We start from the raw sequence: 12,512 nt of genomic DNA, 5'->3' as shown, positions 1-12,512 counted from the left end.
CCTGGCATAGGAGGAAGTTAGCTTTCCGAGACCTGCCAGCCTGTTAGAATTCCCCTGGAATTCTGCTGATTGGAAATCTACTTACTGTGATGATGCAGCCAAGACAGGAAGTGCATTCCTCAAACTAGTTTTATTTTTAGCTTAACAAAGCCCTGGTGTGCTTATACCACACTGCGAATGCGCTTAAGACAAACCAGACTTAGAAGTGGCTAAGATGGTACGTTTTATGTCTGTTTTACCACAAGTCAGAACAAAAGCATTGGTGGAGACTTTGAAAAATATTCAAAAGTAAGACAAACAAACCAACGTCCTGCTCAGCAGCGTCCTATGTTGTGTGATGTAAATGCTTCAAACTCTTACCGTCTCGCATTCTGACTTTGCTGTTGCAAACTTTTCTTTTCACGTCTTCCTTTTCTCCATCTCCTGCTCATCCCCTTTAACTTAAGAGGATCGCTATGCCAACCAGAGTTAATTGCCTACACAGTAAGTTATTTTTGTTTTATATATATTTTTTTAATTAAGAATAGTCTTGCTATGAGGAAAGCAGATAATCCTAACTGAGCTGGAAGTTAAATAACCTCCCCACTTCCTTCTTCCTCCCATCCCTTCCCAGTTTGACCTTCCCAGGATGCTAGTTCCCCCACCTTCCTCCTTCAAAGTGCCCTGGTCAGGTGGTAGGGGACCAGCATCTCAGGGAAAGACAGAACTGTGTTAGCTGATGTGACGACACCACCTCGCCGAGAAATACAGACAGACCGGCTTCCATAACTGTCCTTGGTTCTAAAAGGTAGTCATTCCTAGGAATGGGCTGTCTATGGTTCCCCTTGAAATCTAGAGCTGTCCTTTGGGTAGCAAACTGCAACTTACAAGTTTACTTTTGGTCACTGTTCCCCTGTCTGTAAGATGTTGGGACAAATTTTTTCCATGAGTGATTTATGTCAGTTAAACTGTGGAAACAACCAGGAATAAAGTGGGGAGTATCTGCAACATTAAATAGAGTAATTATTTTTAATTCCTTCATATATGAGTTTATGGGGTTTCTCGGGAGGGGGTGCCAGTGGTAAAGAATACACCTGTCAATACACCTGCCAATGTAGGAGACGCAGGTTCAATCCCTGGGAGAAGGGAATGGCAACCCACTCCAGTATTCTTGCATGGGAAATCCCATGAAAGAGGAGCCTGGCAGGCTACAGTCCATAGGGTCGCAAAAGGGTTGGACACAACTGAGCAACTGAACAACAACAACGTGTTTATACTTGAGCCTTGTGTGTGTGTGTGTGTGTGTATATATATATATATATATATATTTTTTTTTTTTTTTTTTTAATTAACCTTGCTGGTGGAGAAGGCAATGGCACCCCACTCCAGTACTCTTGCCTGGAAGATCCCATGGACGGAGGAGCCTGGTAGGCTGCAGTCCATGGGGTCGCTAAGAATCGGACACGACTGAGCGATTTCACTTTCACTTTTCACTTTCATGCATTGGAGAAGGAAATGGCAACCCACTCCAGTGTTCTTGCCTGGAGAATCCCAGGGACGGGAGCCTGGCGGGCTGCCATTTATGGGGTCTCACAGAGGCAGACATGACTGAAGCGACTTAGCAGCAGCAACCTTGCTGGAACCAGGGAAAGATTTTTTTTTTTCTCTTCCTGGTGCCATCTAAGATTTTGGTTATTTGCCTTAAATTTCTTGTAACCCATTTTCACATTTGACCTTCAGGCATCTTTAAGATCGGGAGTGAGGTCTGAGCCGTGCTTCCTGCCCGTCAGGTGAATGAGGTGGGCTTGTTAAATCCAAACAGCCCCACTCCATTGCCCCATGGTTGTGAGTTCCCCCATCAGCAAAGAGTGACAGATTCTGGGGTCCGGGGAAGGTGTGACCTTCCAAACTAGAATTCTTGTGTCATCGGGGTTCTCCAGGGAAACAGAATTGATTGGTTCTAGATTTCAGGGATCTGGTTTGTGTGGGTGAGTCTGGAACCTGCAGGGCAGACAGGAGCTGATGCCGCAGTCTTAAGGCAGAATCTCTGCCCAGGGATCCTTCCTCTTTGTTCTCAGTTGATTGGATGAAGGCCATGCACGTCGCCTGGGGTATCTCCTAGGGCTCAGGCACAGATGGGAGGCTTGGACCACACGGACAGGGGCTTCCCAGCAACACTCAGCTCAGTGCCAGATGGAGTCACTGGGCACGCTGGGCAAACTGACACAGGACGCTGGGTGCCAGTGTGCTGATCGTGGTGGCTCTGAATGGTCCTGCCTCCCTGCACAGAAGAGTGCACTTGCCCGCCCGAGCTACGACCTACCGTGCTGCGGCCGCATCAGCATCCACCAAGCGCACCCGTGGCTGTGTCCATCCCCAGTTATTTACCCTGAAGCTCACTGTGCTTGAGTGACTAAGTTTAGACAGACGATCACATGGAATAACCTCGGCTTGTACTGGTCCTTCTTCACGTGTGATGAGTTAAACTGTGGAGCCTGGAGAAGGGCTCACAGTGCTGGAATATTGTGTGCTCCCCAGGCCACCGGCATGCCTTTCATCACGCCCAGAAGCCTATCCAAGTCCCTGCCAAAGAGCAGGGCTCTGCTCTGCGCTCCCTCTGAGAACTGCTCAGTTCCACCCTCTGGAGGACTCCCCAGTGGCAACGTGGCAGACCGGCCCTCCAGATGCCCGCTGGCCAACTCCAGCTTAGATGCATCCTCAGCAGCGCAGAGGAGCCAAACTTTGCAGGACAGAGCATGTCCCTCTCTGAGTCTTTACTTCCTTATTTGTAAGCAAGAGATGAGAGCACCCTCGGAGGTGGCTGGGAAACGTAACCTGGGCTGCAGCTTGTAGAGGTGCAATCCTCAGTCTCGCCCCTCACAAGACCATGCTCTGTCCAAGAAGCTGATGTCCCCAGAGAAGCCGCGACAAGTCGTGTCAGGTTAGGGGTTGATCTGCGCCAGAGCACATGAGACAGCATCCGGTTCTGCACTGACACCGAGCAGGCAAAGTTTACAACAGAGCCCACCTGCTCCAGAGGGTGGAGGATGAGGACCAGAAACCGTGCGTGTGCCTGGCAGGGAGGGCAGCGTGATCTTCCACCCGGTGTCCAGGGTTCAAGGATACAGGAGGACGCGGCTGCCGTTTCAGGATCCTCATCCTAAGTCAGATCTTCCCCTTCCCTGTCTCGTCTGTGTTAGATCCTGGGGGTGGTTGAAACAGAGCTCCAGAGGTGAGGTGCTTTAAACAACAGAGATTGCTTCTCTGAGTTCCAGAGGCTGGAAGTCCAAGATCAAGGTGTGGGCAGGGCTGGTTGCTCCTGCGGCTGGGAAGGAGGGTCTGTCCCAGCCACTCCCCCAGCTTTGGGGTCGGGGGGATTGCTGACAACATAGCATATTGCCTCTTGGCTTGTAGACGCGTCACCTTGAGCTCTGCCTTCACCTTCACGTGGCGTTTCCCAGGGTGCCTCTGTTCAAACTTCCCCTTTTTATAAGGAGCCCAGTCATACTTGATTAGCACCTGTCCTAATGACCTTGCTATAACTGAATCACCAATGTCATGACCATCTCTCTAAATAAGGTCACATTCTGAGGACCTGGGTTTAGGACCCCAGCATAAGAATTCTGGATGGACAAGATGCAAACTGTGACACTGCCCCCACTCACACCTCAGACCCTGGCTCCAAACCCCGGGTGGGATTTCAGCACAGGGACACGTGTGAAATGGGCTTTGTGGATGGAGTGTTCGAGGGGAGGTTCTCTTACTGCTGGCTTCCACATCGCTAGGTCTGCAGCTGGCCTGGGGGACAGACCAGTCTGCTCCCCTCCCCACACCTCCATGCCCTGTCCGCCACCCCAGGGAGATGGGAATGGGAAGTGGGATTAGAGTCTAGATTAACCAGATGGGTCCCTCGGACCTCCCTCCCTCTCCTCTGTTCTGATGGGACAGCCCCACATTTACATGCTATTTGAGGGGCTGAAGCCTGTGTGCTGCGGTCCATGGGGTCACAAAGAGTCGGACATGACTGAGTGACTGTGAACTTAACCCAGAGCAACTACCTGTAGACCGGAAATACCTCCTAAGTGCCTCCCACCCCAACCCAAGGGAACCCGGCCAGGCTGGGAGCCTCCGGGACATTTGAATCCCTAGGTCATTAGCCATCAGGCGTCACTGTATCCACCCCACTGGCCAGACTCCAGAGTCAGGCCCCGGGGCTGGTGGTGACTCCTGCCATCACGCACCCTGCCTGGCGGCTTTTTTGAGATCCGCTGCATCTTCCAGGGATTAGAGTGGATCCGGGAATGGACCTCTGAGGTCCAGGGAGCAGCCAGTCAGGCCCGTTGACTTGGAGTAAAGCCACTGAGACTTACATTCACCTTTATGCTTTGTCCCCCTTCCAGCCTCCCTCAAGCCCCCACACACCACCTCCCAACGTTGGTGGTGGTGGTTTAGTCACTAAGTCGTGTCCGACTCTTGCAACCCATGGGCTGTAGCCCACCAGGCTCCTCTGCCCGTGGGATTTTCCAGGCAAGAATACTGGAGTGGATTGCCATTTCTCAAACTCATGTCCATTGAGTCGGTGATGCCATCCAACCTTCTCATCCTCTGTGTATATATATATATTTACAAGTATATAGATATTTTTATATATTTTCAATTATATATTGGAGAAGGCAATGACACCCCACTCCAGTACTCTTGCCTGGAAAATCCCATGGATGGAGGAGCCTGGTAGGCTGCAGTCCATGGGGTCGCTAAGAGTCGGACACAACTGAGCGACTTCACTTTCACTTTTCACTTTCATGCATTGGAGAAGGAAATGGCAGCCCACTCCAGTGTTCTTGCCTGGAGAATCCCAGGGACGGGGAAGCCTGGTGGGCTGCCATCTATGGGGTCGCACAGAGTCAGACATGACTGAAGTGACTTAGCAGCAGCAATTATATATACTTATAATAATTGTAAATATATACATATAATGCATATAATTATGAATATATATAACTATAAATATATATACACACAGAGGATGAAATGGTTGGATGGCATCACCAACTCAATGGACATGAGTTTGAGGAAACTCTGGGAGTTGGTGATAGACAGGGAGGCCTGGCGTGCTACAATCCATGGCGTCTCAAAGAGTCAGATACGACTGAGGGACTGAACTGAACTGACTGATGTATATATGTATATCCTATTCAGCCTTCTTGGAAGGTGATTGTATCCAAAGAGAAAATCAAAACAAGTCTTTGGGGGCAACTTTGACCGAATGAAATTCAGCCCATTTCTCTTGAGCTTCCGCACAGAAGCTCCTAAGTTTTCAAGGTAAATGGCTAACATCAAAATCAGATGTCTTCCTACATTTGTCATAGTGCCTTCGTTCCCGTGGTGGTTTCTCTGTTTCTCTGTCCCACCTCTCAGTCCACAGGAGTGGCTGCACTTTTTATTTGGAGCAGCCAATCAGGAGAGGAGACCCATCCATTCTGGGCAGAGCAAGTAGGACGGGCATCCTTAAGTTCAGGTCTAGGGTGTGGCCTCTGAAATTCACAGGATTGATGCCTTCCCCACAGTCAGTGCTGATCCTGCAAAGGTCTGTGGACAAGACTGGGTCAGATTTCACAACTGGCTGAACGTTTCAGCTAGAAGAGCAAAGTGTTGCTCTCTGGCCTCCCGTTTGGATAAAGCCGGATGGTTTCGGCATATGTTACAGCTTTTGAAGTACTCGCTGGATCTGTCATGAAAAGAATGAATTGCCAGATTAGCTATAAAGCTCCTCACTGGGGACGTCAAGCCATTCCTCTTTCAAAGTCCTTAACTCCTACATGCAAATGGCCATGGGTTTCACAGCCTGACTGGAAAGGACCCTGTTGGGCCTTGTTCACAGGGTGTTAAACTAGTTTGTGGAAATGAAAGCAGGTTAATGGGCTCTGTCCCGTTGCTGTGGTAGCTGGCCTTTAACCTTTAAGGAACCATCGCCGTTGAAATTATTGCTGCTGCTATATTTTTTCTATTTCACGTTCCATCATTTTACGTTGAATCCGCATAGGTTGGAACAAGCAAAATTGAGGTTTTGTAGATCAAAAGTGATCAAGTAACAGACATTTCATGTGACTTAGCTTGATAGACACATACTGGATCTGGAGTTATAAAAGCTCTTCCTCCCCAAAAGAATAAGTGTTATTTCACTTTCCTAAGGGGCTTCCCAGGTGGCTCAGAAGTAAAGAATCCACCTGCCCTAATGCAGGAGATGCGGGTTTGATCCCTGGGTCAGGAAGATCCCCTGGAGAAGGAAATGGCAACCCACTGCAGTATTCTTGCCTGGGAAATCCCATGGACAGAGGAGCCTGTCGGGCTACAGTCGACAGGGTTGCAAAGAGTCGGACACGACTCAGGGACTAAACAACTTTCCTAAGAAGGTGAAAATCATTTCTGTCAGAGTCCTTTATTTGGTTTTAATATCGGAGCACCCTTTCTGGGTCATTAGAGCCCTGCTCTGCTACTTATACTGTTCCTCATGACAAGGAGTGGGTAGGGCTGGGGGATCCCTTAAAGTCTGGGATCTGAGTGCCTTCCCTGGGAATGGATTCCAAGGGACAGTCCAGCCTGCTGCCCCTACTCTCATGTTTTAAGCTGCTCTGCTCACTACACCTTGGGAGCTCTTGTGTTGCGCACAGGCCTGACCCAGCTACCTTTCTGCACTTGCAGTCACAGGCTGCCTGTGTTAGTCACTGGAGCTGCCTTCTCTCCTTCCCTCCCGGGCACGTCCCAGCCTCTCGCCACAGCCCTCTGACCCTGTGCCTTGCTCTTTCAGGAGGAATTTTAAGGAAGGGTGCCAAGCTCTTCTTCCGCCGGCGGCACCAGCAGAAAGACCCCGGCCTGAGCCAGTCACACAACGACCTTGTGTTCCTGCAGCAGCCTGATGGGGCACGGAGGAAGGGGGTGACGCTCTCCCGGATCCTGAACAAGAAGCTGCTCTCCAGGCACCGGGGCCAGAGCACCCTGAATGGCGCCCCCTCGGACCCCTGCCCGTAGGCCGGTGCCCCCTCTCTAGGTAAGCTGCAGGTGCGGACCCACCATCACCGCCTGCCGGGATACAGCCACAGGGCCAGCAAGCTGCTGGACGGCCGCCCTGTCCACCATCTAGCTGGGGTTTTCCCAACCATTTTGTCTTTTAAAGGGAAAAAAAAAAAAACACACAGAAAAACAGTCTCCATCCAGGAGGTTTCCCTGAAGAGAACCTGCAAAGCCCAGTTTGCCACCAGAAGCTAGGGGACCCGAAGACTCCACCGTTTGTGCTCACAGCTGAGAACTGAAGTTAAATGGGAGGATACTTCCTGTGCGAGCTGTGGAACTCACTGTAAGGGGCTGTGGATGGGCAGCTGGGGAAACGAGCCCGGTCCTCCGTGCTCTAACCTTGGTTGGTGCCTGGACCACATAGCAAAGGGGGCGGTCCCTCCGTGCTGTCACTGTGAATGGAATGGATGGGTCACCTCTCCTGATTGGCTACTCAGAGTAAAAAGTACGGCTGCCCCTGAGGACTGATAGGAGGGACACGGGCAAACAGAGAAATCACCGCAGTAACGGAAACACTGACAAATGTAGGAAGACACTTGCCTTTGATATTAGCCATATAACTTGAAAAATTATGCAAATACTAAATATATCCTATGCATATTATGCTGAACACTTTTCTAAGTTTACTTTGAGCCTATTTGCAAGTAGGAGATATGTAAATCCTTACGTGGTTTTACATTTTTCTGAATAGCGTCAGAAGCTATAATAATACCAACAGAGCAGTCAACACACGGAATGTTTTCCCTGCCGTCTGCCGTCCGGGCTCACAGGAGAGCAGCCAGCCCGTCAGATGAAGTCAGGAGCAATAAGCCACAGACACAAGGTTGTGTTCACCATACATACGTGGTTTTTCTTTAGTTCAAGGTTTTGCCAAATATTGCCAACAGCTGAAACAAAGTACTATCAGGGCAAAGGAGGAAATCATTTTATGTCTCAGGTGTGAGTCTTAGGAATGGAAGTTTAATAACAAATGAGCCAAACATACAACAGATTTCTTTTAGGAGCTCTTCAGAATGCTACTGTGAACAGTGCTCAGCCGCTCTTGGGAGGCCCTTGTTTTAATTTCCAGTGGAAAAAAACAGTGAGCTTGGCACACGATGTTAGTACCCTATGGATCTTCCAAACTACCTTCCTCATCAATTCACCTTTCCCCTGGGGGGAACCACGTTCCTCATCCGTGAGCCCATCCCCTGGGGTCCAGTCACAGGTTTTCACTCCTTCTGGATGAGGCACTCTTAGGAGAAATGCTCATTAAGGAGCACCTGTCATCCTGATGACAGGTTTTGCATAAGATCCACTTTTGTTCGTAAGACTCGAAGGCGATTATGAACACTTGGCTTCTGTCACAGATATGAAATTGGGTGAGTCCCTATCCAGAGGTGCTTTTGTGACTCCTTCAACATATACGTCACGGGTAAGGGAGCCAGGGATGAGCAGAAACGTTTATAAAAATCAAGTTTATAGAATTCTTTCCTACTTTTTTTCTTTTTGAGGATGAGATTAGAAAATAACATTAAGAATTTTATTATAGGGACTTCCCTGGTGGTCCAGTGGTTAAGGCTTTACCTGCTAGTGTAGGGGGTATGGGTTCAATCCCTGGCCAGAGAGCTAAGATCCCACATGCCTCGTGGCCAAAACCTAGAATATAAACATCAGAACCAATACTGAAACAGGTTCAATAAAGACTTTAAAAATGGCCCACATCAAAAAACGTAAAAACTAAGAATTTTGTTTTAAAACGCACTATTCAAAATCCTTAGGTGTCCCAAGAGTTATCAACTGACTGTAAAATTCCTTTTTTTTTTTAGCATACATTGCTTTTAAAGATTATACTCCAATTGTTATCTCTGTAAATTAGCACCTGGCATTCCAAAATCTAGTATGTTCATACCAAGTTAGTCCCCACAGACTAGAAATCACTACTAGGCTTTTGGAACCAATGGTCCCATCAGTGTTCTGTTTCACTTGAGGGATTCTTGTCCTTTCTCATGTGATCGGCAGAACCTGTGACATTTCACAATTAATTCTAAGAAGGTATTGTGTATGTCAGAATGTCAGGCACTGATCAGAAGTTGTCAGTGCAATTTTTTATTTGATTCGAACTCAACTTTTTAGTTTCAACTTTCTCGCTCTAAAAGAAGTCGTAGCCATTCCCATTCCTGAACAACCCCATGAGCATCCTGCTCACTGCTCCATACCTTCATCCAGGGCTCTGCTTCTCAACTTTCTCAAGACCTGACACCTCTTCAGGGTCCTGGGGAAGTGTCCGGGGCTCTCCTTCCAACCTGTGAGGGAGGGAGAAGCACATGGGCTGGCGCGAGAGGGAGTGTGTACTGACGACATGTGTGTCTGCTGGTGTCTATTAGATGCACATCAAGAACCTGTACATTTAAGTCACTCCAGGAGCCCACCTTCCAGACGCACGTACATTAGTCTCCGGCAAATGGGTTTTTCGGAAGTGACAGAGGACACTGACATAGGAATAAGACAAGAAAAATGAGAGGTGGGGTCAGGGTAGTGCCGTGAGAACACGGGCTGTATTGATACTGTGAATGTTTCATTTCCAAGTTGTTTATCCAGGTGTATTTTTTAATAGTGTAGGGTATTTATGTTAAATGTCATTGACACCAAACATCAGTTACGATTATACACCAAATGCAAAACCTACTTATTGTAAATCACTTCATTCCCTTTACCTTTTCCACACGTGAGAGTGGTTTGGGGGCTTTTAATATTGTTTTGATGAAATTTCTTGCAGAGTGGTGCTTTGAAAGCAATTTCTCATGAACACTAATATTAATGTGTATCTGTATGTCTGGAACCAGCTGCTCATGTCTGTTTTAATAAGTTGTCAATACTTCTATTGGATTTGTTTAAGGATGAGCTTGTGTTATTTCCTGAGGAATGAAATGGACCTTTAGGTGTGTGTCTGATTTCATGTAGCATCAACAGAAGTACCCATCTCATCATTCTGGCTGAAAACCTGCTGTGAGGAAGAAGGTTTAGACCAAGCACTTTATTTCCATCAGGTCTCAAGTTTAAGTCCACAAGCATCCGGGGATTTCTAGAGATAACTACCCGGCCTGTTGCTGCCAGCCAGTCACAAGCTGGGTGCCTGTCCAGACGTTTGATTGGTCTTACTGGCCACGTCTATAGAAGAATGCTGTACGTTTTCTTCTTGAACAGAAAGGGAAAGGTTAATTTACACTGCTGCCACTCAATTCAAATGTTTTCTGAGTAATGTTCTCATGGCCCTCAGTCTTAAAACTTGAAATATAAATTGGTGGCTGTTGGAAGCCAGAACATTTAACTCCATCAGATGAAAAACAGGTCTCAGCACCAGCCTCGACCCTGTTGCCAGGTCCTGCCACCACCATCCCAAACCTGTGAAGGCGTGATGACCAAAGCAAGCAGCCCGGGGACATCAGCACTGCTAGTCCTACGAAGCAAACTCAGGTTACACCTCTCTGCTTCCTCCTTCTTCTTTTTTTTTTTTTGGCATTCCTTCCTTCCAGATGAGGAAGCAGTCAAAATGCAACAAACTGCCCCATTCACCCTGGAGGAGGAAATGGTAACCCACTCCAGTGTTCTTGCCTGGGAAATCCCATGGACAGAGGAGCCTGGCAGGCTACAGTCCATGGGGTTGCAAAGGGTTGGACATGCCTGGGCACAGCACAGCCCCATTCCCCCAGCTTCCAAACGACCAGTAATGTGCCATTTATAATTTAGGCTTATAGGTACCCCCTCCCCAGTGTTGTATCAAAGCTACAATTTTTTTTTTTTTTTTTAAAGAAGAAAACAGAAGGGTTTCCAGGTATGCGGAGAGGTCTGGCTTGATGACCAAGCGTGGTGATGAATTTACCCGACCGTGATTGTATTCCTGGGTAGCACTTTAAAAACAGACTGCGGTCTCGTACTGACCTTGTCTGGTTGGGTTCATTCCGGGAAGATGTGGCTGGAACGCAAATGGTCTTGGAAGGAAATAAATGGCCCACAGAGCACTAAACACTGAGTTGCCTTTGCTGAGTCCTGTGTTGCGCCCGTGTCCCTCAGCTTCTCCGAGGGTCTGGGAATCCTGGTCTTTCTCTCGTCAAGTGTGACCCTGGTCAGGTGGTTGGAGGAGGAGCTGTCCTAACATTCTTCCTAAATGATTCATATGCCACTAAGCACCTGCTTTAAGCCTGGGGCTAAAGTCATTTACTGGAACGACAGTGTCTCCAGTGGACTTCAGGGCACCGGTGAATTGTAGGTGCTGCCTGCCACTCAGGGTCTCTTGGCCTGGGTCCCTGGGTGGGTATGTGACCCTGTGTGATCCCCAGGGCCTTTTGGGAAACACTGTTCCCCTTGGGGTGAAACCGCTATCCATCCACCATGCCGCCATCATCACCCTACCCCAGCCGCCTGAGAGTTGGAGGGGTAGATGCCAGGTGGGGCCCCAGGATGGCTGGGACCCAGGCTGCAGGTTCTGGGGGTAGGGGTGGGCAGGGGCCAGGAGGGGCACGCAGACAGAGTATCCGGTGCCAGCCCTCAAGGCCTCACATCTTGGCTGCTTATCAGCTTCCCTGCTTGTGTCAGATTCCCGGCCCCCTGCTCTGCCCAAGCCCTAAGAAAACTGGTCCCCAGTTCAACCCCCATCCCCATCCCCCACCCTTCCTCTCAGCTGTCCTAACCCTGAACATCCACTAGGGTATGGAGTGGTCACTCGAGGGCCAAGACTGACTCACAGCGCTGCATTTCAGAGGAAGGGTCCGCCTGCATAAAGCCCCAGCATTGCAGGCTCGGCTCTGGGTTCTCTGCTCTGGACACGGCAGGTGGCGACGGCACCGAGTCTGGTTTGGGATCAAGGCATCTCAGGCCCTCTGCTGAACAGCTGCTTCCTACATGGCTAGAGGTCTGTTCTGCTCTGACAGTCCGGGAGGAGTCTGGACGGAGGTGCTGGATAGCCAGCTGTCCTAACCTGACCTCCTGGTGGTCACTTGCAGGTGCCCACTGTGTTCTTGCCAATCCCGTCTACACAACATAGATGGATCGAGTTCAGCCACTTCAGCACATTCAGTGTGGCGTGTGCACCCCTCAGCCCCAGGACACACCTCTTCTGTTCTTACAGTCTAACCAAACAAGTCCTGCATTCTATGTGAAGTGCCTGCCCCGGAGCACTTCTGTCAGCATCCTTCAGCCCAGTCACTCGGCCCCTTCTCACCCTGTCCTAGACTTGAAGCCCAGCAAGAATGTGGGTGCCCGCATCCCCTGGGTTTAGAATGGTGCCCATGAAGAGCAATGATGGACATCGGTTGACAGCTTTGTATCAGCTCATACAGGAATTCTGCTTACCCACTCCTACCGCACTCACCGGGGTCTGGGGACGGAGTGGACATGGAGGGGATGTGCGTGACAAAGAGTGCTGCTCTTGACCTTCGTCCCTCACAAATGTAGGGTGCTGTGTGTGTCAGTAAATCGTTTAT

The 12,512-nt window shown here is 49.2% G+C and overlaps 1 protein-coding gene across 1 annotated transcript in view; it reads left to right on the top strand.

Annotated features, from left to right (window-relative positions):
* C2CD2 (C2 calcium dependent domain containing 2) overlaps nucleotides 1–11,062 on the top strand; it is a 65,207-nt gene extending 54,145 nt beyond the window's left edge. The window contains exon 14 of the mRNA XM_018051681.1: nucleotides 6,788–11,062. Coding sequence (XP_017907170.1) covers nucleotides 6,788–7,008 — 221 coding nt within the window. The 3' untranslated portion in view covers nucleotides 7,009–11,062. The remainder of the gene's footprint in view (nucleotides 1–6,787) is intronic.

This window comes from Capra hircus, chromosome 1, assembly GCF_001704415.2.
Source record: "Capra hircus breed San Clemente chromosome 1, ASM170441v1, whole genome shotgun sequence".
NCBI lineage: Eukaryota > Metazoa > Chordata > Mammalia > Artiodactyla > Bovidae > Capra > Capra hircus.
The sequence above is the reverse complement of the archived record's forward strand: the minus strand, read 5'-3'. Positions and strand labels throughout refer to the sequence as shown.